Source organism: Salarias fasciatus, chromosome 2, assembly GCF_902148845.1.
Source record: "Salarias fasciatus chromosome 2, fSalaFa1.1, whole genome shotgun sequence".
In the NCBI taxonomy this organism is placed as follows: Eukaryota; Metazoa; Chordata; class Actinopteri; order Blenniiformes; family Blenniidae; genus Salarias; species Salarias fasciatus.
In genome coordinates this window covers 8295052-8318049 of record NC_043746.1, presented here as the reverse complement: position 1 = coordinate 8318049, position 22998 = coordinate 8295052, and the positions used below count along the sequence as shown (strand labels likewise).

The window sequence follows — 22998 nt, the reverse complement described above, 5'->3', positions numbered from 1 at the left end:
GGAGTTTTTCGGGTCACACGTGATTATCCAAATTTGTGTTTTGTCTGCTCTTTTTGTTAGCGAGCCTCTGTAGCTCAAGTACAGGACGTTAATCGAGCTTGCTGTAAACTTGTTAAGAATAAATCCCTTAAGATCATTTGAGAATAACTTTGGGAGCAGCTACTTAAAAAGGAAGAACAATCCACTGCTTGTTTTGGCACGATTGGAGCCGGCGCTGGAGAGGAGCTCGTGCCTGTGTGTGCTCACAGCGAGCCTCATGGCACTAGTCAGCGCTCACATTGCATATGCAAACAGTCTTTTCTTTGACTTTTTCAACAACCAATAGCTGACATTTTTCTCTTTGTTTACCCTTGCTAGAACCCCTTATTTTTTCCCACTGTGCCAGAATGTGTGTTTGTCAGACACACAACAACACTGCACATCCCTTGTTAAAATGATTCTATTGATTGATTGATTTTCGGTCGGTCTATTTAGGTGTGGCATCAGAGATGTTCTCTTAACTTGAGAGGAAATGTTTCTGCTCCCGCCTCCATCTGGACCCATAAACCAATTGACACACATAGTGCAGATTAAAGAACTAACTCGCTTATACATATGGTTATCTGAAAACCTCTTTCACCCACCATCCACAAATGTCTATAATATCTTACACTAGAACGTGTCACCTGTTCCTGAGGAGACTCAGTCACATGCATCATCAGCACAACGGTCGTTCAAAAGATTTCCATCATATTGATTCAACATATGAATCAACTCATGGCAAAGCATGAACCTTATGTCACTCTTTGCCAAATAAATCAGGAAATATTTCAGTTGATGCTCATTTATTGAACATGCAGGATTTTCAAAAAGAAACCTCCTTTTGATCTTAATCATTCTGCTGTATTCCAGCGCTGAGGAGGGCACTCGTGGTCCTGGACCCGGAGGGCCACATTCCTGCATGTTTTCACTGGATTCCAGTCTGAACACACCTGAATGTAATGAATATGTCCTCATGAAGCTCTGCAGAAAGACAGATAACAAGATGCTCATTACTGTCAGGTGTATTGAAGCAGCGCACATCAACACTGCAGCAATCCGACCACGCCTGCCACCCCTCTTCACATGCTTCCACATCCTCGCTTTGTGTCTGTCTCAGCTGTTTTGCTTTTCGAAGTTCATTTTTGACTCTGTTTTAAAGATTTAAAAGCGATCACAGACTACTTTTCCTCATCCTCTTACAGCAAATCACTGGTTTCTCTAATTGCTCCATTCTTTTCCACTGTGATCACTGATTCTCCTGACCTGGAATCCCACTTAAGCATGTCCTCATCTACACTGGAAGACATCCTGAATGAAACGCTTCCATCTCGGACTCAACAATCTAGAAAAACTATCACTACTGCGACTGCACTGATACAATTTTTGTTTCTTTTTCTTTCATGCTGTAAAGCTGGACATCCTCCCGAGGCTCCGTCTCACTGTACATCTGTCCCAACAGCTTCCACACCACTTCACTTTAACACAGCAAATCACAAAAATCTAATCCACACTGACCTCTTGTGGCCATTTTAAGACATGAACCAAGGATTGTGTTTTCAATATTTCCTTTTCAATCTTCTTGTAACCAGTGTTGGTGCAGCCTGTCGCTTCTCCAAGCACACAATTCCTGCAGCCTGTAGAAATACTGAATATTTCAATACTGCAGAAATACTGATATCCTCATTGCATATATGGTTTGCTCTACAGACAGGCAGACACGACCACAAGTTAAAAACTCAGGGAAACGTGTGTGTTGGGGAAATCTTTATGGCCTACAGTAAATACTTGCATATAGCAGACATTAGATGCCAACTGCTGTCAGTCTTTTAGTTTGTGCAGCTCTGCTGCCATCTGTTGTAAAGCTCGTTGTGTCAGTGCCGTGGTCAGTGTGTGTGTGTGTGTGTGTGTGTGTGTGTTGCACTTGATTCCCCTGAAGGAGTAAACAGGGTGTTCAGGGTGAAACTGGGTCGCTGTTGAGTCACAGAACCTGATACTCAGTACTGAGCTCGCTGCGGTACACACGCCAGCCGGCGTACAGGAAAACACACACACGAAAACACTTCTTCTGATTGATAATGACATTTATTACAACTCCCTGATGGACTGTAGCCAATACCGCAAACTAATCACAGCCTCCTGATGTGATCTGTCTGAAAAGCCTGAGATCTCAGCATGCTGGAAACTACGAACAGATTCTAACCCTGGAGTTAAATTCATCCTGTTATTCCACTGTGTTTCTTTATTAATGTCTGTTTTATTGTTGAAATGAGAATATGTGTCTGCATTTGGTGCTCCTGGGTTACCTTAGGGAATGCAAGCATGTGATTGGTTCACAGAAAAGAGGGATTTTTAGCAGAGCTCGCGTGTGCTGCAGTGCAGAAAGTCTTAGATTTCAAAAGAAATGTGTAAATGACTTTGTGTATTACTATGATGGTGAAGCTGAGTGTTGGAGTTACATTTAAAGCACACTATTTCTGCGTGGGTGAGGAGAAAATATGAGTTGATGAGTGATTGAATTGTGTTTGTTGTATTGAAGAGTTGAATATGAAGATATGAGCAATTATTTTGATATAAAGTTCATCAACGTTCGAGTTCAAATCACCTTGTGGCTCCATTTATTCATTGTGTTTCTTTTTCTGTTAAACCCTCCTACACATCTGGAGTGTTCGATATAATTCTGTTACCCTAGTGGGCTGCAAAATGAATGAATAAATGGGTTTATTTCCAGCAAAGATTAAAGTAATGTTTTAAAATAAAAATCGAAATGTTGAAAAAGGAGTAAATGCAAGTGAAAGTTTTATGTTCCAACACCTTTTAAGCCCACTTTATTTTAAGTAAAATTATTTGTACACATATCTTTATAGCTAACATATCAATACTTGTTTTGACACCAATTGTAAATTATTCACAGTGAATAATTGTTCAACTAATCTGCCAACCCCTTCCAACAATCCTCACCCCTTCAGATGTATAAACACAGAAGAGCGTGGTTTAAAATAAGTTATAGATAGATTTAAGTGTAGTTATCGTGTTATTGTCTGCATATTAATTGAGTGTTTATTTGATTTAACACTGACTGAGTGAAATGTTGCTCCACAGACACAATATATGTTTCCTATATTTTAAAGAAGCACAAAGAGAAAATCAACACTCGGCAAACAAAATAGTATCATTTTTAATGTTTGAGTCATATCTGCCAGAGATACAAAACTGTAGAAAACATATGACGGGCACAGTGCATAGTCACAGAATATATTACACAAAGGCACATGCTTTGAGTGGACTCAGTCTGTCGTATTTACAATATTGACATCATGTTTCGTACATTAGGCGCCACGTGGCTGGAACGTTGAAAGCACAGGGCTCTGTCCTGGGACCTACACTCTTCACATCATACATGCTTCCTGTTGCGAAAATCATCAGGAAACACTCCGTTACCTGCCATTGTTATGCAGATGATACACAGATCTACACCGATAAACCTGTCAGACCAGAAGCTTCTCTTAAAAACTTAAAAAACTGGATGAGTCATAATGTTTTGCTCCTGAATTCAGATCGAACAGAAGTGATTACATCTGGACCAAAAAACCTGAGAGAAAAATGATCTAATCCAATAGTGACCCTGGATGGTGTTACTTTAACCTCCAGTAACACTGTGAGGAACCTGGCAGTGACCTTTGACCAGGATTTATCCTTTAACTCCCGCATTAAACAGGTCTGCAGGACCTTCTTCTTTATATAAATAAAGCTGAATTGAATTGAATTGAATTAATCTGGATAAGATGTGTAGCCGAGATGAAGGAAATTACGGTGAGATTCATAAAGTGCTACTGAGAGATGAGTCTGTGTTATCAGTGTCAGCGCGACGCCGGCTCAGTATCACATACTTGATCTGCTCTGTCTCTTTCTCATGGCTGTCTTGTTGACCCTCAGAGTCTTGCCTCTTTGATGATCCTTGAGTCATTAGCAGGTATTTGAGTTTGCAGGCTGCCGGTATCAAAGTCAGAGTCTTTGTCATCTGTGGGATTCTGGTACGTTTGTGATGTTTCGGTGGAGCAGCTGGAGTCTGAGATGTGCTCCTTTGCCGTATCAAAGGACTCCGTTAAAACACTCTCGCTGTATGACTGACTGGCAATCGTTTCTGATTCGGAGCCAGGAGCGTCCACAAAAGGACCGTCTGTATCAGGGAGATAGTGATTGTGATCTCCTTTCAGATCAGTGATTGAACATCTACGCTGTGAGTCCAGATGGGATGCACTTGTTCTGGAAGCTGAATCATCTTCACACTTCACGTCTTTAGATATTGCATCAGAAATGCCGTTTTTCTTCATCAAACTTTCTGAAAGTCCCGCGTCAGCATCCAGCTTCCTCTTCCCCTTTTGGCTCGGCCCTTCGTCTGCATCATCCGCGCTTTTCTCTCCGGCCAGAACTCTCTTCAGACTCTGAGCCCCGTCTATGTAAACTTGGCAGAGCTGAGAATCGGGCATGTGGTTTCCATGGATCTCCGCCAGCTTCATGTACACCACATAGAGCGCCTCGGGGTGAGTTCGGTCCTCCAGTGCTGCTGCCAGAGCCAACTGGAAGTAACCCACTGCATCGTGAGCATCCTGCAGAGGGAGCGAGGGTCAGGGCTGGTCACCAACATCTAATTACATCAACATTTTCATTTCCATCAATAACTGTTAAAAATACTCCTGGCTTTTGATTTTTTTTTCTAATAAACAATTAGTTAAACAATATGGGATCTGATGTTGACCTAAAGCAGTATGCTTGAGCTTAAAATAAAGGAAGAATAAGGTAAACAAGAAGAAAAAAACATGTAAATGAAGTTCTTTGTCATGCTGTTTGGAAAAAAATGTTTTTATATTTTGTTACATAATAGGACTTTCTCTTTGAATCTGTATCTAAAGTGATAAGATTTATTCAATTTGTTAAATTAATGTGACTGTTTTTCAGTATCCCCAAAACAAAGCAAAGAAAAAACGAGCTTGTCCATGCGACAAACTTCTCTGCTTCTTGTGGTATAATGTATTTCTTTAGGAAAAGCAAGGCGACGTCATTTATAAAGTGCATTACCTCGACAGGCCCTTTCAAACCAGCAGCACAGAGGGAGTTTTGATTTGAACACCGCCGCCCTGCCTCCTGTACCTTCAGCTTGTGCAGGGTGATGTTTCCCAGTCTGCAGTACAGCTTGGTGTAGTATTGCGCTTCTGCCGGCTGCTGCAGGACGGCCGGACACAGTGAGAGCGACTTCAGGTAGTAGTTTTCTGCCAGCTCGTACTGCTCCAGGCTGTAGTGCACCGTGGCCAGCCGGTGGTAGGCGGTTCTCTCGTTCACACCGACACCTGTGGGAAAATAAACGCTGCCTATGGACGCAGGAACACGACGACGACTCCGCTTTGACGTCGTTTTAAATGCCTACCTGTTTTGCCGGCGATCTGAACAGCCAGGGTTGCGTACTGCAGAGCCTCCTCCTGCTCGCCTTGGTTCATCAGCAGCTCCGTCAGTTTACTTAACAGGCGGTACTCCGAGTGGATGTCCTTGATGCTCCTAGCAAACGGCAGACTACCATCCTGAAAAGAAGGAGCCCTTTATTAAGATCAGTTGAGGATTAAAATAAACAACTAATTTAATTTAAATCAATTTAATTTTATTTATTTATCCCAAAGCTGGCTTGAAAGCAACAAAATATTTGAACTGAGTTGACTTAACATTTGCTCACCCTGTAGAAAGGCAGAGAAGCCATCCTGTTGTGGTGGCTCTTAAAGTAGACGTCTCCCGCCTCCTCATAGATGCTCATCGCAAAGTGAGAGTCCTTCATCCTCAGGGCTGTTTTCACCGCTGCCTGTCAACCACATAATAGAAAAAAAAATAGAATAACTACATTTCGTGATTAACAGACATGAGAATATAGGAAACTTCATTAAAGTGTTAGATAATGAGCGCACCTTCCCTTGAACCGTATAACAGCAAGACATTATCATGTATTTTAATTAAAGTTATATTTGAATTTAGAGGCAACAAAAGGTTCTAGGTTGTGTTTGAATAGAAATAAACTCCACCATTATTAAATATTTTGAAAATAGGTGCTCAGTTAATGAGGTTATGACACAGATACATGACATACATTATAAGCAGCGCGAGTTTTATGACAGATCAAAGGGCAGGACAATGAAAAGAAAAGAAAGGTGTGACTCGGAAAAAGGTATTTTCCATCATGCAACTGCTCCACATTTTGAATCCATCCTCCGTCCTCACCTGCAGGTACATGTCGGCCAGCTCTTCCTCCTGGATGAGGTGATAGATGCGTCCCACCTGCAGCCACGTTTCCGACTCTTCCTCCCGTTTGCCCAGGTCGATGGAGATCCTCAGGCTCTGCTTGGTGTAGTCGAGAGACTTCCGAGACGATCTGCCCAGTTCATTAGAATAGTTATTACACAAAGTAGAGTAAACAGAGGAAGAGAGTTGCTGTGAAAGTCACCTCTCGGTGTTGAGAGAGAGGTAGAGGCTGCTGAGGATTTCCAGATATTCCCCCTCCAGCCTTTTGTCTTTCAGTGCTCTGGACACAGACACACAGTGCTCGTAGTAGACGATGCTCTGGCCGTACAGCAGCATGTCAGTGTACAGACGACTCAGCACCTTGGCCACCACCATCTGACCTGTCAAGAGATGAATTAAACATTGTGAACACACCGCAAAATCACTGACCTGTTTTCGAGAGTCACTGAATGAGCGTAGATTCGATTTACACTCTCAAGGTCAGCTGGAATACGCTCAGTCCATTTGACTGTAGCTTGGATCAAACAGGAGTGTGAATCAGATGGATGGATGGACTGATAGATGAATGAGTGGATGTCATTATTTATGAATTACATAAAAATGCATAAACATTAAGGTAAGACAGCTTTGAGGGTAAGTGACAAGAATGAATGTCAAATCAGTTAAAAAAATATATTGTTTTCCCTACAAAAGTTGCCCAGCAGAGGTCACTTCAGTCCATAAATCCTCACAACAAACTTCAATACCTCTGTGTAGGATCAGGGTTCAGTCCCAGCTGCCTTCAGATAAGGCAGGGTTACACAGAGGGACAGACAACCACAAACACACTCACATTCACACCTTAAAAAAATAATTAGAAGGCCTCAGAAACTGGCTTTAAACTGTGCTCACAATAACATAACATGTTATTACGGCAGGTTGTGTGTGCCACAAGGTGTGTTTTGTGTGTTTACTGGTGCATAATAGTTTTAGCTTAAAGAGGCTTCCTAATCAGCCAGACTTCTTTCTGACTTGTGGTTTGACTATAAAAATGCTAAATGTTTGAACTTACTGTGCAGGTTTTTGGCATGCAGTGCAATTAGTAGCCCCATTTCGTAACAAGCCCTGCTGTCTTGATTCCTCCCTCTGTCTCTGAAGCTTCGCCCGAGCCAGAGGCAGGTCTGCACGTGCTCCTCATCAGCCGGACTCTCGCACAGCTCCCCAAACAGGTAGAGGGATCTGATGAAGACAACAAAGGTCCCATGAATACAAGGGCTTCTTGGTGTTTCATCAGATTTTCCTTGCAGGAAGTGTTGTATGAGATGACAGAAATCTGACCTGAACAGGAAGCGTTCTGCGACCCAGGATGCACCTACATCTAGCGCCAGACAGCCCAGGTTGGCCAGTGCCAGGGCTTGATTCCTCTGGTTTCCGCTTTCTCTGGAGATCACCAGAGCGGAGTGAAAATGCCGGCCTGCTTCTTGCACACGACCCTGATGCCTCAGACAAAGAGCCAGGAGGTTATGAATGACCCCTCGCTGAGTGGGACTGTCTGTTCCCTGCAGAGAGAGGCACACATTATACCCAGCAGTTATTTCAGGAAAAAAAAAAAAAAAAAAAGAGAAGAAGAAGAAGTGGTGGCTGAAGCTGCAGATTTTTCTTTCCCGACTGTTGTACCTGTAGCGATGTGAGCAGTGGCTGTAGGACACTCTGGGCCTTCTCAGCATGCCCTGATAACACCAGCAGCCACCCAAGAAGAACAGACGCCTCAAAGCCCTCCTCTTCATTTATGTGGCCTCCGGTCTCAACGGCCTGCTGAGCGCAGCGCACCGCTTCATCGAGGGCGCCGTACTGCTGGTAAACTGTGGCTAAGCCCAGGCACAAATCCCTCTGGGTCTTTATGTCCTCCCCCTGCTCGGCGATTACCAGGGTCTGCTGCAAATAAACCACGATCTGAGCAGGTAGCAAGGACGTCCCTTCCTTCCAGCACGGATTTAGTCGCACAGAGTTCTTGATAAATAAGTCAATCCTCTGGAAGGCGTTTTGCAGGGAGTGGTCCCGTCTGGAGTCCAGGCTCAGAGAGGCCAGAGCTAAGAAAGGCATGTATTTACGATGATACAGCCAACTCAAAAGCCAGTTGAGGTCCAAGGGCGCTATCGGCCGGCACTCGGCAGCGGAAAGAGTCCTGGACAGAAACTGGAGTCGCTCCACAAAAGGGAGAGCATCGTCAGTCTTCCTGAGGAGCAGGAAGAGGCTGGAGGTCAGGTAGCAGACGCGAGCCTCCAGGTGTTTGTCCACCATCACCACCGCTCTCCTCAGGAGCAGCTGCAGCAGCTCCGCCTCGTCCGCCGACGTGAAGACGTGAGCGGGGAGACAGAGGAGCAGGGCGCTGGCCTTCTCCAGGGTCTGGCTCAGTTTGTCCGTCATGCGCTGCTTCAGGTAGATGGCGGTGAGGTTGGTGTAGAGAGCGACGAGGAGCGGCGTGTCGGAGAAACTGTCCACGCACACACTCAGAGCTTCCTCGTAGTACACGCGTGCCTGAGGAGAGATTCAAATGTAAATATGACTAATAATTGAGTTCTTACCCGTGCTGCACACCAGCAGCAAAAACTACTTTGCAAGATTGTCACACACACCATGAGAAGCAACTTCAACAATTTAGCACATGGACAGGACGGGCCACGGCCCCCCCTATTATAGATCGATCCACTAAATCATAAACAGAGCACAGGTGCTAAATATGAATCACCCACCTGGGACAGTTTTAGCTTCCTGGCACACAGCCTTCCCAGGACGAAGCACGCCCGCCGGTGAGCCCAGTGCATGCCCAGTCTCTTGGCGCACTCCCTGACACTCTCCAGGTGTCCTGACAGCTCGTCCTCAGTCTTCCCCCCGAAGGTCGTCCACAGAAAGGAATACCGCAAATCGTATAAGGGCTGGAAATCCTCCTGAAGAGAACAACAAGCAGCAGTTTTTCAGGTCAGCAGAAATTAACTGGAGCACGGACGTCTCCTGAAAACATTTTGTCTTGTGCCAACAGAGTAAGTTGATTTCTGGTGTGATGTGTTGATGTGGTTTATCTAAAGGCATGCCTGTTTGCTGTTGTTATAAATTATAAGGATTTAGGTTTATCTTATTATGGGTGAACTGACCTTTCTTTTTAGGTAATTATCTTTTAATCTCGAAAAACACCGTATAAACCAGACTGGAAAATCTGCACAATGAACTGCAGAAATGTGATTATCTGTACTCTCTGATTACACTGCACACACAGTCGTCTCCTCTGACACACAATCCAATGGAACAAAACAGTAAACAACATCAACAGATATCTAAAAGACAAAGAGGCTGATTGGGCCTTCGGCACGGCAGTAATCAGAATGTCTACTGATGCTCCAAATCAAGTGAGAAAACGTCTTGTGAAGCAGCCAGAATCAGAATTAAAACACTTTGTGCATCACTGCAAGTTGATTTTCTCATAATTGGTCCAAACAAACAGAGAAGTGAAGAACAATCCAAAGAAACAATATGGATTGATGGACCAATGCAGGTGAGAAAAGACAACTGAAATGTGGTCTGGACTTCGTTTGACATTAACGGTCAGTCATGAATATTAACTGGTCAGTCATTGTAAGTATGACTGGGAAGGGCTTGCAGTAAACTTGAAGAAGTTAGAAGTTAGAACTGCGATGGTAGCAGTAATGGCTTGCCTGGTTTAAAGCGGGGCTAATGGGCCTTTCTTTGTGGAGACTGCATCTTCTCAATGTGAGTCAAATGTTATGCAAATCATGCATTTCCCTGATTCTAAAGAACTAGTCCACAATGAGTTTCTCCCATGAGGAACTGCAACTTCTCCACTTGTTTCCTGTTTGACCAGCTATTCTGAAAAACTATGAAAGTCCTTCATTCTGGATCCCCTCACTACATCTTCTGAAGGTCAGCAGTTAATGTCTCATCACAGTCAACAACATTTTCCTCAATAGGAAAGAGAAATATTTTAGTTTTTAGTCATTTAGTGAATGTTTGCACAGGTAATGTAATAACTGAATTACTACTATGAATCATTTAAATGTAATATACACAGATTGGTGTAGGGCTGAAGACCAGACAGAAGGAAAGAAAAACTGAAGAGCAAATGAGTGATTGGTCTTGCAATAAATACTTAATAAAGTGGAACTCTTCTGACCTGGAAATGATCTTGGTTGAGCAGGATCAGAGTCGGGTCGCTGAGCTCGGACTCCTCCGCGTCCCAGCTGTTTTCCTCTAAGAAGAGAGGTGGATCTTCGTGGAACTCGTCCAGCTCTCTGAATGTGTCATCCAGGGCGAAGGACAGCCGCTCCCCCTCTTGAGGCAGCAGATTGTGAGACTGATAGATGGACACACGAGGAGAGGAATGAGAGAAAGACGTGCGAGGGGAGGACTGGTAGGGCGGCGTCCCTGCACTTCTTTCTGACGTGGCGCTCTGACGGGCTTTGTGATCTGTGAAGCACACATATATGATCATATCAGCACAGAGGAGAGACGTTTTGGAAATAAGCTCATCAACAGAAGCATCTCAGACGTTACCATGTTTCGGTCGATTCCTGATGTACATGAAGTCCGTCTCATCCAGCCTGTCTGGAAACACAGGACGTAAATCAATGTAAGCATCAGTTTTCCAGTTAGAGGTTGAGATGGAAAGTATTTTGCCAGAATGAATTACAAACAGTGTTGCTATTTAGAAAACAAGCAGGTTGAGATTTCCCTCAGACTGATGAAAATGTGCGTCTTTACCCAGCCTGTAGACGCAGCTGATGTCGGATGAGAAGAGTCTTTCCAGCAGGCTGCCGTCGCTCAGCTCGGAGCTACACGGGTTAACCCGAGCCAGACTGGCCTTCTCCTCCTCAGTCAGAAAAACCAACTGTTCGTCTCTGTGCGAGGGGAAACAAAGGCGGCATTATTAAAGCAGGCATCTCCTCCGCCTCGCCGCCCAGCCCGCCCTGTGTCCAGCGCAGATACACCACATCAGCTTCAGGAGTTCAGTCCAAGTCATAAATCAGTGTTAAATAAAGGGAATTTAGTCTATATGAGATACTTTAAAGTCAAAGAAAACAAGTGACCTCAAACCACCGCACACATTGGGTAATCCAGTGACAGGAGATTCTTACAGAGGTTTGGTATTTAGAGGCTGGACGTGGGCCTTGTGTACGAAGCCAGTGTGTCCCGTGGAAGAGTGCTTTCCTATGAAAACAGCCAGACTCCGGAGCAGCAGACACTGAATCTCCACAATGTCACCTTGGCTCAGCTGCAGCTCGTCTCTCCCCACCGGACTGTAGTCAACGACTGCTACGCAAGAGCCAGTCACTGAAAAGACATCAGCATGGCAGAATGAAGGATAAAAAAGCAAGAGACCCAAGGAAAACACACTGATCAACAAATAAATAAATAACATAGATTCCCTGTATTGTTTATGCTAACTGCTAAACGCAAACAACCATCCTGAAGTTACAACAAATGAAAACCTCGGTTAGTGGTCGTCCAGGTATTGAGGCAGCAGTGCAACCTGAAGTCATGATGATCCCTCCACCATACACCATCGTGGGGAGAAGTTGCTATCAAGTGCTCGTTTTATATTATCCATTGTGTTGGATGTTCTTCCTCAATTCTTCTTCCTCAGTTTTGTCAGTCAACAGTTGTGGTTGTGGCAAACAACTCTTTACTGTAACCTTCTCTAAATCCCATAAGTCAGCGCAGCATACCTCCATGAACTGTGTTTTATTTCCTCCTTTGCCGGTTTTATGTCAATCTGCTCATTTTAGCCTGGTTGTTCTCCCTACTGTGGAGTAAAGTACAGAGTGACATTATCAATCCCAAACAGGGAAATTCCAGTGTTGCAACAGCATCAGTAAAAAACAAACAAAATAATATTAAAAAAACATATATTTAAGTAGAAATTATTGCGTGAGCTGCTATCTCACCAGTTTAGAACTGTTACAGTCTGGCCCTGTTTCCTTGTTGGATATTTGTTTATCCAACCTTCTGACTTTTTGGTTTTTAAGCAGGAGGTGTCAGAAAAGTTAGCACAGGGATAGCTGGCTTGTGGCGGCCGAGCGTTCATAGCGACCCTTAGATGTCAGCTCTTCCTATCACTGTGAAGCAGAACTCACCAAGTGTTGGATTGTTCAGCCACTGGTAGGGAACATGAGCTGGCATTAAAGTAGACCGTCGTAAGACAGGTTAGTTTTACTCTACTGATGATGTTTTGTTGCTATAGTAATCCAAGATATTTGCCTGTTTATCTGATCTGGACTTTGCTTTTGTTGGAACATTTTGAAAGTTGATCTTCTGTTGCCTGGATTATCCTCATTAAACATCACTCCCAGTTAAAAACAAAAGAAAAAATGTCTGCACCTTGGGTCTTTTTTAAAAGTACTCCTAACATGAACACTATGTGTGTTTGGTGTATGATAGAATCATAAAAACAAATGTTAACTTGTTTCACTTACTCTCTGCACTGTTTTACTATTTTGAAGCTATGGCAACATTGTTTACACTCCCGAGGAACGTTTCCAACTTGTGAATACCAAAGGTCATTGAGATAACTTTGAAATCTCTTTCAGTATCAGAAGAATCAAATGTTTACACGTCTTTCTCTGGATTCTCAACCTGAACAGTTCATTTCTATTTTCCAGCTGCACTGTAAGTGTTTAATGGAAGCGTCCAATAAAGACATGAAAAGTTTTATTTCTTTGTGTGTTCTTAAGTGGAACTCACTGTGTTTGTGTATTTGATCCCCTGCAATATGAAAAACTCATGCATGAAACGTGCAGTACACCGTGCATGACAACACATTGCATTATAGAACAAGGAGCTTTACCAATATAATGCTCGAACGGTTCCTTTTCTGTAGGCGAACATCCAGCGTAGCCTGGATACTTCCTCAGGAACCACCTGACCAAACAGGAAGCGTTATTTAACAATACGTTGTCAGCTACCATGGGTGTCGGAGAACGTGTCGCTCGTCCTGCAGCTCACGGCTCAATCAGGGAACTGAGAGCTGGAGACGACCGTCTGAGGAACATGCAGTGACTCACTGGTAGAAGGGGTAGGGCAGCGGCTGCATGGCGTTGACGGGCACCAGGCCGTGCTTTCCGGTGGAGATCATGGAGCCCTCCCACATGTCGTCCTGCCCCGTGTCTTTCACCATCAGCAGGTCGTTCTTTCGGAACCCCAGCTGCTCTTCGTCGTCCTCATCCTGGTCACGTGTGAACAGCGCCTTCGCGAAGAAGGATCCTGCAAGCATTTTATCCAAAAATGTTTAAATATTTACAAGCAACATAAATCCAGGCACAAACCATATTTTCACCCTGGTCTCTATTAGAATGGAAGTTTATGCACTTGATCAGCAAAACGCGCTGCAGCTGCCACACCCCTGGTCGGTCTCTGGACATTTTATGTTCTTACCCATTAAGTTAATGTGATTCTCATCACTGTTTGCCAGCACTGCAGTCCTACTATACATTTCTATGAAGCTTTTTGCCTAAGGGAAATGTTCCGGAGGAAGTAAAGATGCCTGTGTGGAGCACACAGGAGGGAATCAATACAGTCATGGAGGGAAGTAGGTGCAATAATTTCCCTTTACAGAGCAGGGATACTTTACTTCATATAAGATGTGAAGGAATTCTGGCGTCTTGTTTGAACATTTTCACAAAAACAAATAAAATATTTTTGATTGACTCATGGTCTTGGCTTCGTTCCTTTTTTAAAGAAGCTTGAATATGAAATTACTTTTTTATTTTTTTTACATTTTTGTTTCAAGTTATATGTCGCATAAATCCTTTTAGTGTTAATTGGGGTCAGTTTGAAAAGGATTAAAAAAGCATTGGGTTCAAATGGCAACTGCAGTCAGTTCACGTACAATTAATATGAACTGAACTTCATATATTTTTGTGAAATTGATTTTCAAAACACAAAAACGTCTTTATGTATTTTCTTTATGGCCCTAAACATACAGTTGCTTCCTTCCTTTCCGACTAGAAATACTAAAGTAACCAAAACTCACCGGTTTCTCTCAAACACATCACATACTTTAGTTTCACGTTGTGTCAGGATCATAAATAGATTCCTGTGACTTACCTTCTTGGATTAAGAGCTCCAGGTAGAGGGTAGCCAGCTGTTCCTCGTTCACAGTTACACTGATCTCCAAGTCACTGAGCAGCTCTGGATCGAGCCAGATCGACTGATCACACAAGAAGTTCTCCAAACAACGAGCCACGTAGCCTGGAAGTAGAACACGGATGATAAAACAACACTGATCGGCAGTCTGAGAGAGCTTCTCATACATCAAATACCACAACTGAAAGGACGTTTTAGCGTCAAAACAAAAAATTAAAGTAATTTTATGAATGACTGCTTATAAACAGTAACACGTGCAAAAAGCTCTCAGAAGGCCTACCTAATGCTAAGTAAGTGGAAAACTTCCAGATTTCCTCCACAGTCTTGAAAGTGAGAACAAAGCTGTCCTTCTCAGCGTGGACACAAACCAGACGTGCAGACAAGTCCTGTGAAAACGGAGTCCGGAGTTACGGCGATGTAACGCTCAGACGTCGATAGAGACACTGAGAGTTCACCAAGTTTCAGAGTGCAGTGAACGTCTTCACGTTTCAGGCCCGACTGTCGCTCACCTTGAAGAGCTGAATGACATCCTGGCTGTTGCTCTCCACCACTCGGAGCTGGGTGCGCAGGGCCTCCTGGAGGGCCCGGTCAGGACTCACGTTGGAGCGCCGTCGGCCAGTGAACGACAGCACGATTTCTGTGAAAAAGACGAGAACACTGCAAACATCAATCCTCGACTCTGTCAAAATAGGTTGATTTAATATTGTTTCCATCCCCTTGTAAGAACGGGAAATCAAAAGGGGGGAAAAAAAAAATCTGGGACTGAAATAAAATGTGTTTTTTTTTTTTTTTTTCAAATCTACAAGCAAGTGAGACAAAACTTTCAAGACTTTATTAAAGAAGCTCTGGGAGAGCTCATATTTCAGGGAGATGCTTTGTGCGCACAGCGAGAGTCCCCGGAGGAATAACAAAGCTATTAGGCTCCTTACTGGACTCTCAGTGTGGCCCTTTAAATGCATTACAGAGGAAAAACCTGGGGGAATGTGATGGATGGAGCTAAACCGCTGAGTGAGTAAAACATTAGCAGACAGGGGACTGTGCTTCATCAACATGCAGAGATGTAATATACGTGGAAAACGCCTCTGTGAACTGAATTCGAGCGGTTCGGCTGAGAGAAAAGCTAGTTTTCCGGTCGGCAGGCACAAGTCAAGCAGTGAAAAGCACCTGAAGAGAATTTCTCCCCCAGAGACACGGTGCTGCCTTTGAGGAACGCCTCTTTCTTCTTCCAGTAGCTGTCTGGCTCCACCCCGCCCTCGCCTGACTCCACCAGCGGACCATCCTCCTCCTCACCTGCACACCACACAGGAAGCTCATTCAGGGGGAGAAAATCCAGCCGACTGTTGGTTCATGGTGGAAAACAGCACGCTGTATTCAGAATGCTTCAGTGATGAAGACAGGTGTGCAGCATGTGGAAACTATTTTATCAAAGCGGTCGACATAGGGCGCAATCGCAAAGTCCCAGAGTGGCGACGGGAATTAAAAGGAAATGTTACCAGATGACACAAGATAGCAATCGCTGCTCGCTTTTCAGAAAACAATCCCTGTGTTTGATCTTGAGACAGGTTGAGCTGAAAAAGTAGAGCAGCTTTGTGATTTGTGTAAATGCACTACCTCTACCTGTAAAGTTCTGGTTGTATTAAAGCCTATCCTGCAGGCAACTGGATTGGCTCAACGTTCTGAAAGTTTTCCACCTTTCATCTAAAAAGAGGATGTTAGAGCTCTCAGCAGTGTGACTTTGGGGACGATGCTCACCTTTTATAAACGTTAACAGAAACAGGAGCTTTATCCTGCTGCTGGAAGATACAATACGATACGCACACAGTAACAGCCAGCGGTATTATTTTTTTCTTTCGTTAACGCAGACGGGCTTCCTCTGGTTTGTTCCATTGTACAGAAAGGATATCCCTGAACACTTCCTCAGTTTGTGACCGCTTTGCACGGCTTCTTCTGACGTGAGTTTAGAGCACAAGTTAATCCAATGCTTGAGTTTTAGTTCTCAGAGACACCAACAACATGTGGCGATTCTTTCAACTTTAGCAGCCGTACCTTGAGTCATGACGCCATTTCCTGAGAAATGTTCACTGGTTCCCCCGAGAGTGTACGGAGGTTCCCTCCAAAGAGCGTCCAGCTCTGCAGGAGAGATGTCTGCCAATGCAAAGAAAGAAAGTGAAAATAAAACGTTACAACGGCTCTGAACTTGGAGAGAAGCAGTTCTCCATTTCTTCTGTGGTTTTAACCCATTAAGATCATAAAAAATGTCAGCAATTCTTCTTGGGAGGACTGGAATTTGATCACCAGTTTTCAGTTGAAAGCATTAAAATAACCAGAAATTGCCTTAGAAAAAGTGAGATCACATTGGAACAAGTTGCGGGAAAACTCAAATACAAATTTGTAAATTGTCACTTAATGGGTTATTGATTATTAATCAAATACTGATATTAATACGGTTTCAAATATCAAACGGCGCATCTTAAAAGAATAGTTCAACTCAGTGGCTCCCAAACGTCTCACACCATATAACAGACATGAAGCTATAGCCAGCAGAAACTTAACCTGAAAACGGGATTCAATAAAACCAATTTATTAACATCTGTAAATCTCTCTTACGTATTCTGCAGCAAGGAATCTAATAAGGAAAACCAACAGAAGTTTTTTTATGAGTTGGGTAGAAAGGCCCAAACCTGAGAGCTATAGCTTCACAGGAAACAGTTACCAGGTAACCTAATCCAGGAAATAATTTCTATATTTTATGATGATTGCTCTAAAAATAAACAGAAGTAACCAGTCACGTATCAAAGGAGCTTTCTGTACATAAGCTGGAGGTTTTTCAGGCTCCAGGCGACTCAGGCTCACTGTCTCCTGACTGTAGCTTCGCTGCCCAGATATGTGAGCGAGAAAACCTCCAACAGTCGACTATTCTTTTGAAAGAAAACATGTTCTGGGACACGCAGGGTGTTAACGCCGAGGAAACCGATGCAACAGTTTCTGCTGGAAACACCGGAGTTAGGCTGTTGGTTAGTGAGGGGGATCTTGGAGGGGATACGATGACGTTGAGCGCGCACGCACACACACACACAGACCTGGCAGAAACACACAGCTGCACTGAGAAAGCCTTTCGGCTCAGTCACAGCTGGCCCGGTCTTCACTCCTCAGTGCACTTTTTCATGTCAGTACAGAAACACCACTGGACACAAGTTTTATTTGAAAAAAAAAACAAAAAAAAAAACTTTGATGGGAATGGCCCCTCTTTTCATTTCCAACATAGTTTGTCAGTAGAAAAAAAAAAAAATACAACACGACATTGTTATGATGAGGTGAAGCATTCACAACGAGACAAGGGGGCACAATACAGCAACACAATATGCAACATGACATGATGCCGAAGAGGACAACAGCCTATTCTGTTCGTCCCACAACACAGAGCTCAGTTAGCACCGGCGGCGCTGCTGGAGTCATGCGGCTACAGTGCAGGAACACATCATGCCCTCTTTACCTTCTTGGCTAACTGTGTTACCCATGTGGCATCTAGCACTACGCTCCTGTCTATCTGAACGAGGCAGCCCGTCTCATGACGGCCTGGGACCGACCTGTGAAGGAGGAGAGGCAGACTTTGATGAGCGGTCCACAGCAGGCGGAGTGGAGGAGCGGTCTGCAGCAACAAGACGCCATCTGGCCCAGGAGCCGGCAGCTCCCAGAGATCAATGCCATCCCATCAGTTTCCCCACAGCCTCCTGAGCAGCAGTTCACTCTCTTCCTCCCCGCTGGACCAGCCCCCTTTCCCTTCCTATTTCTGTATTCCCTTTCCGGCGTTGCTCCCTGTGTCCTTCTGCCACTTATTGTTTACGGTCCCGTCCCGCCGCAAGTCTTATCTCTTCTTTTGCTCTATCTGTCTTGGTCTGCGTCTCGTTGCAATATTTCTGTCTCTTGCTGTCTCCATCTCCCCCCTCCCACCAGACTCTCTCTCTCTCTGTCTTGCTCTCTCTCTCTCTCTCTCTCTCTCTCTCTCTCTCCTCAGTAGCTCGCCGGTCTGTGAATGCACAAAGCACTCTCTGCAATTGGTATGAGTCTGTGTGGGGTGGGGGGCCTCAGCCAGACTGTCCCCTACGCTGAATGTGTGTGTGCATGCGTGTGCGTTCAGGTCGGCGACAAATATGCCCAGAATGTGTGTCACATAGACAATATGTGTGTGTGTGTCTTCTGTTTGCGTTACCGGGATAATGTGCTGCTGATCCACTGTAAGGCAATGCCACTCAGGGACAAGCTACAAGGTCAGAGCGGAGGCAGGGCGGGAGCTGGCTGGTGGCACTGATCGGGGATCAGTTTATCTCCAGCAGAGAATTTAACACAACTCTGCCCACCCCCATCAGATGAGTAACGGATAAGGCACAAGCAGAAGGAGACACAGTGAGATCACCGTGAAGACGTGGACCGATGCCGGTAACGGTGATTGATTGGTGAGGGGAAAACATAAAAGCTATGACTGCTCTCAGGTTGAAAGCGTTGCCTGTAAAAAGGTGCAAATCGTTGACGTCACACAACCTTTAACAACCTGATTGAATCATGCAGTTAAGATATCACATTGTCCAGTATGTATCAGCTGGAGTCACCACTGGATAGCAGTTCTGATCAAAACTGTGTTTGATTGAACAGAAAACAGAGAAAATACTGATAAACTGCAACTGCAAGGAACCCTTGTCCTTGTTCAGACTCTGATCAGGAAGAGACTATTATATTTGAGGAAATCATTGTCTGGATGAATTCACACACATGAGCGAAGTGTCATGTGGTGACATTTATTCAAACGACGTCTGCAGTACGGATAGTTTTATCCCAACGAGCTGGATGTGACCAGGAACGAGTGTTTAAATTCAGTCAGTAATCAGGATCACATAAACCATCCCTTGTTTATACTGAAATTTCATTCCGAACAGACCCGATCACATCAGTCTTCCTTTAAACTGCATTTTCATTTCCATCATTCGTCTCTATGTAAACACAGCCAAGACTCTGCCTCTGCAGCGTCTGAACATGTGTTTGGGAGCTACTCATGCCTGCGAGTGCCTATTAGGCTTTTATGGGCTCTCATAATAATGCATCAAACATTAAAAAGCTTTTTTTTCTTTCTTTTTTTTTTTTTGCACGAGTAGCACAAGCATTTTGCATTTTGCTTATCTTCAAATTGACAAATAAGACATACGATCATCTCTAAGTGCATTATGGGTAAAATGGGTAATCAGTAGCCTATTTGTCTATCATTTATGAAATAAGTATGTTACTAAAGACTTGTAACATCAGAAGACTATTAGGGTTTTCTGTTGTTTGTTTTTTCATCGTAACAAGCTTTAACAAGCCTGAAACTGTTTCCAATCTAAATGAGCCCAGACAGTTTCAGTATTTTCCTCTTTTATTTGAGTTTCTCAGCATTTTCTCAAACTTTTCTGTTCCTTTGGCTCCACAGTGTTAAACTATAAAACTGCTCCAGCACAGCGGCTCCTTTTGTTGTCACTTGAAGGTAATAGAAACAAACCCACACTGGAATCACAACAGCTTAATACTAAGACAGTATTTTTCATAATATTTTGGGGCCTCACAAAGCTTTGTGGGAAATGTGTGGGTGCTAACGCTGAGTTAGCTGTGACAGCCAATTATTGTGTACCAAGCACGCAGTGTTTTAGTGGATTTGTCCATGAGAACAGACGCTGACTGCAACCAAAACACAGGAGAAGGATGTGAACCACAATAGTCCATTTATGGATCTACTTGAGGGACTTGCTTTGTATTTGGCAAAACAATGACTTATGTGGTACGACAGTTAAGCATCCATTTCAACTGCTAATGAATTAGCTGCAATGCAGTCTTGTGAAATGGATGTAGAGATGGAAAATACAGTAACAAAATGTAGAAATGTATTAAGTTCCGCCGGAAAGCAGCCCTTGCATTTGCAGATTAGAAGTAATGCTACCAAGGTTGCCAGGTCTGAGGGAAAAACTGGCTGATCTGTGCAGAATGCCAGTCAATTTGCTTAATATGATTAATTAAAAAGTAAATTTTTCGTGATTTTTTTTTTTTAACTCCTTGTGCAGGATGTGAAAAGTGATCTTTTATTTAAAACCAGGCTCATATTACAAAGCTGATTTAATAATCAAAAAAAATTGACAGGAAGTGTAATGTGCTGTTTGAAAAAAAACAAAACATAACCAAGAGCATTTTTCTGTGATTATGTGACACTTGTTCCTGGAAATTGAAACTTTTAGCTCCAGGTCTGAGTCAGGCTGCAAAAGCACTGAACACTGTGTTTACCCCTCACTGGACCCGACAGTACATCTAAATGTCAATAAAATGTCATATCAGCTCAGTATTGTTGAAAGTTATCCTGCTGCTGTGTGATCAGCGTGATAATGTAGACAAACTTTACTCAACTTCTGTCAGCGGTTCTTGCATCGCAGTCACTGATAATAGAGAACACGGAGTTTGTTCCTCTTCATGTTCTCTGATTGCTGAACAGCTTTAGCACGTAGGAGACTTTGACACACGTCTCTGTGGCCACCGTTTCCATCTTGTTTGTGTGGTGGCTGAACGCTCATGATTGAGTCCATGCATGTGTATCTTGTGAGGCAGAACGCCGTAAACAGGCCGGAGGCGTGTCGGGACATATCCTGACACTCTTCAGCTGCCTACTGCTCGCTGCTCATAGTGCAACAGATGTCTAATCTAATAAACATTCGCATCTCGAGGCTCATATGTGCAGTCACATGCACAGCCCTTTGTTAACATCAAACACTGAACAAAGGGTCAACAGTTATTACCACTGACGACCGCTATAAAGCACACACACGCTGCTCCTGACACAATGCATTCCCCTGTTTATTAAACCTATACATGCCAAAATGTCCCCTGTAATCACCTGTGGGTCTAACTATTGTTTCCTGGCAGCTGTGAAAATGAAACCCTTCCTATTAGGAATGACTACACATTACGCCTCAGCTTCAATGAAGTCTGTGATCAACAGTCGATTATAGAGCCGTTTCACCTGTAATCACAGGCGTTGTAGTCTAATGACCACATTGCAAAAGTGACCTTTATAGTCTCGACACAGTTTGAAACCACAGCAGAGGCTCACACTGCAATTGTGACACTCAGCAGTCCATGACAATAACATTCAGCCTAATGAGAAACATACGGTGTCAGCACTGGCTGACCGAGAAACTGCGTGACAGGCATGGGGTCGCTTCTCAGCTTGTGTGTGTTTTGTATAATATGGCCTCGTAGATTTCTGAATATGTGGAGGGAGCATTAAGCAGGGGGTAACATGAGCCAGAGGCTGGGGGCTCTAAGTTTAGACTAGCCCCCCGTTAGCTCACTCACATGCCTGTGTGTCTGAGATCGAGCTCCCTGCAGGGAGATTCCCACACTGTTGCACAGCCGCATCTGTAACTCTGAAATCAACATCGTGGAAGAGGAGCTGCAGTCTCGTCACATTCACTTTTATCTCTGTCACTCAGCAGAACATTCAGACATTCAGACTGCAGACATGTAAACAAATCAAAAGGATTTTCCTTCACAGACTATTTACAGGTTTACTGAGTGGATTCGCAGTGATTTTATGGTTGTGTGCCTGAGTAAACAGTACAGAAGTGTTTGCTAAACAGAAGACCATTTATGACCCAGTTTGCATTTAAAAGCTTCCTAAAGTAGAAAAAAAAAAAGGCCAGCCGTACCTCTGTGCTGCCTCCAGCTCTCCCCTTCCGATTCATTCCCCATGAGCGTGGCAGGACGGCCGCGGACTCTGGCACGGATCTCCCTGCATGTGCTGCTTCACCATTCAGCTGGTGAGCCGCCGACTGTGACAGCTGCTAAAACCGCCGTCATTCTCCGCTGTCAAGACCTCAGGAGTGGAAAAAGAGAGATCTAGTGTGCACGTCAGCTGGTGTGTGAAGCGTGTGAGTGTAAGTGTGTGTGCCTGAAGCTACCCAAGACAGCATGTCACTGACAGAGGAAGGTTTGCTGTAACTCCTCCCATCATCTCTCTGGTTCAGTGGGACAGCCTCCTTTCCTCTCTCTCTCTCTCTTTTGGACTCACACACACACACCTCCTCCTCTCTCTCTTCAAAATACGCAAATATATCAGATTATTAAGAGGCCTGAAAGGAACTTTAAGGTTACATTTTAATCAGCTTAACAAAAGCCACACAGTCTTTTCAGTCATGAGATACTATTTCTGACCAGCTTTATGAAAACTACAAAATCCACCCTGTGTGTTTCCTCATTATTGTAACAACAGCGGCGTCAGCTTGGCTTGACGCACCTGCGGTGATGACAACTGTTGTTAGACACAAACAATCACCACAACTGCGGCGGACATACCTGAGAAATCGCCCGTCCTCATTCCTGAGATGCAACGCCTTTTACACAGCCCTGCCGGCTGAGCCACTACAAATCTGTCTGCATTCCGCAAAATGCTCTGTGATCCCAGGAAATGTGAAGTATTCCTCCCTGCGCGCTGCACGGAAATGCACAGAAAGAGCCATAACAGCAGCAACCTTGTGTCATCAGTTTCTGGGTCAC

The 22998-nt window shown here is 44.1% G+C and overlaps 1 protein-coding gene across 3 annotated transcripts; it reads right to left on the bottom strand.

The window, feature by feature from the left end:
- Nucleotides 1-3188: 3188 nt before the first annotated feature.
- LOC115402388 (SH3 domain and tetratricopeptide repeat-containing protein 2-like) lies at nt 3189-22404 on the bottom strand. Of its 3 annotated transcripts, none has more exons than XM_030110920.1 (22): nt 22152-22404; nt 16480-16578; nt 15598-15723; nt 14943-15070; nt 14714-14819; nt 14395-14538; nt 13353-13551; nt 13136-13209; nt 11427-11622; nt 11053-11189; nt 10846-10896; nt 10466-10758; nt 9033-9227; nt 7957-8817; nt 7618-7838; nt 7352-7518; nt 6503-6680; nt 6280-6430; nt 5744-5866; nt 5444-5594; nt 5098-5366; nt 3189-4628 (listed from the first exon to the last, which is right to left on the bottom strand). In XM_030110920.1, exons 1-22 carry the CDS (start codon nt 22192-22194, stop codon nt 3951-3953), a joined length of 4590 nt encoding a protein of 1529 aa, XP_029966780.1. In that variant the 5' UTR covers nt 22195-22404; the 3' UTR covers nt 3189-3950. The 3 variants fall into 3 exon arrangements, with proteins under 3 accessions (XP_029966780.1, XP_029966762.1, XP_029966770.1); XM_030110902.1 differs by lacking the exon at nt 22152-22404 and adding an exon at nt 18021-18372; XM_030110910.1 differs by lacking the exon at nt 22152-22404 and adding an exon at nt 18021-18372 and having other exon boundaries at nt 5170-5366.
- Between the last annotated feature and the right edge of the window lie 594 nt (nt 22405-22998).

Coding starts and splice junctions, on each gene's coding strand:
- LOC115402388 (XM_030110902.1), bottom strand. CDS start 18,141: ATGGCATTGATCTCTGGGAGCTGCCGGCTCCTGGGCCAGATGGCGTCT. Junction 9,228..10,465: donor TCAACCAAGATCATTTCCAG/GTCAGAAGAGTT, acceptor TGTTCTCTTCAG/GAGGATTTCCAGCCCTTATA. Junction 6,681..7,351: donor GCATGCCAAAAACCTGCACA/GTAAGTTCAAAC, acceptor ATCTCTTGACAG/GTCAGATGGTGGTGGCCAAG.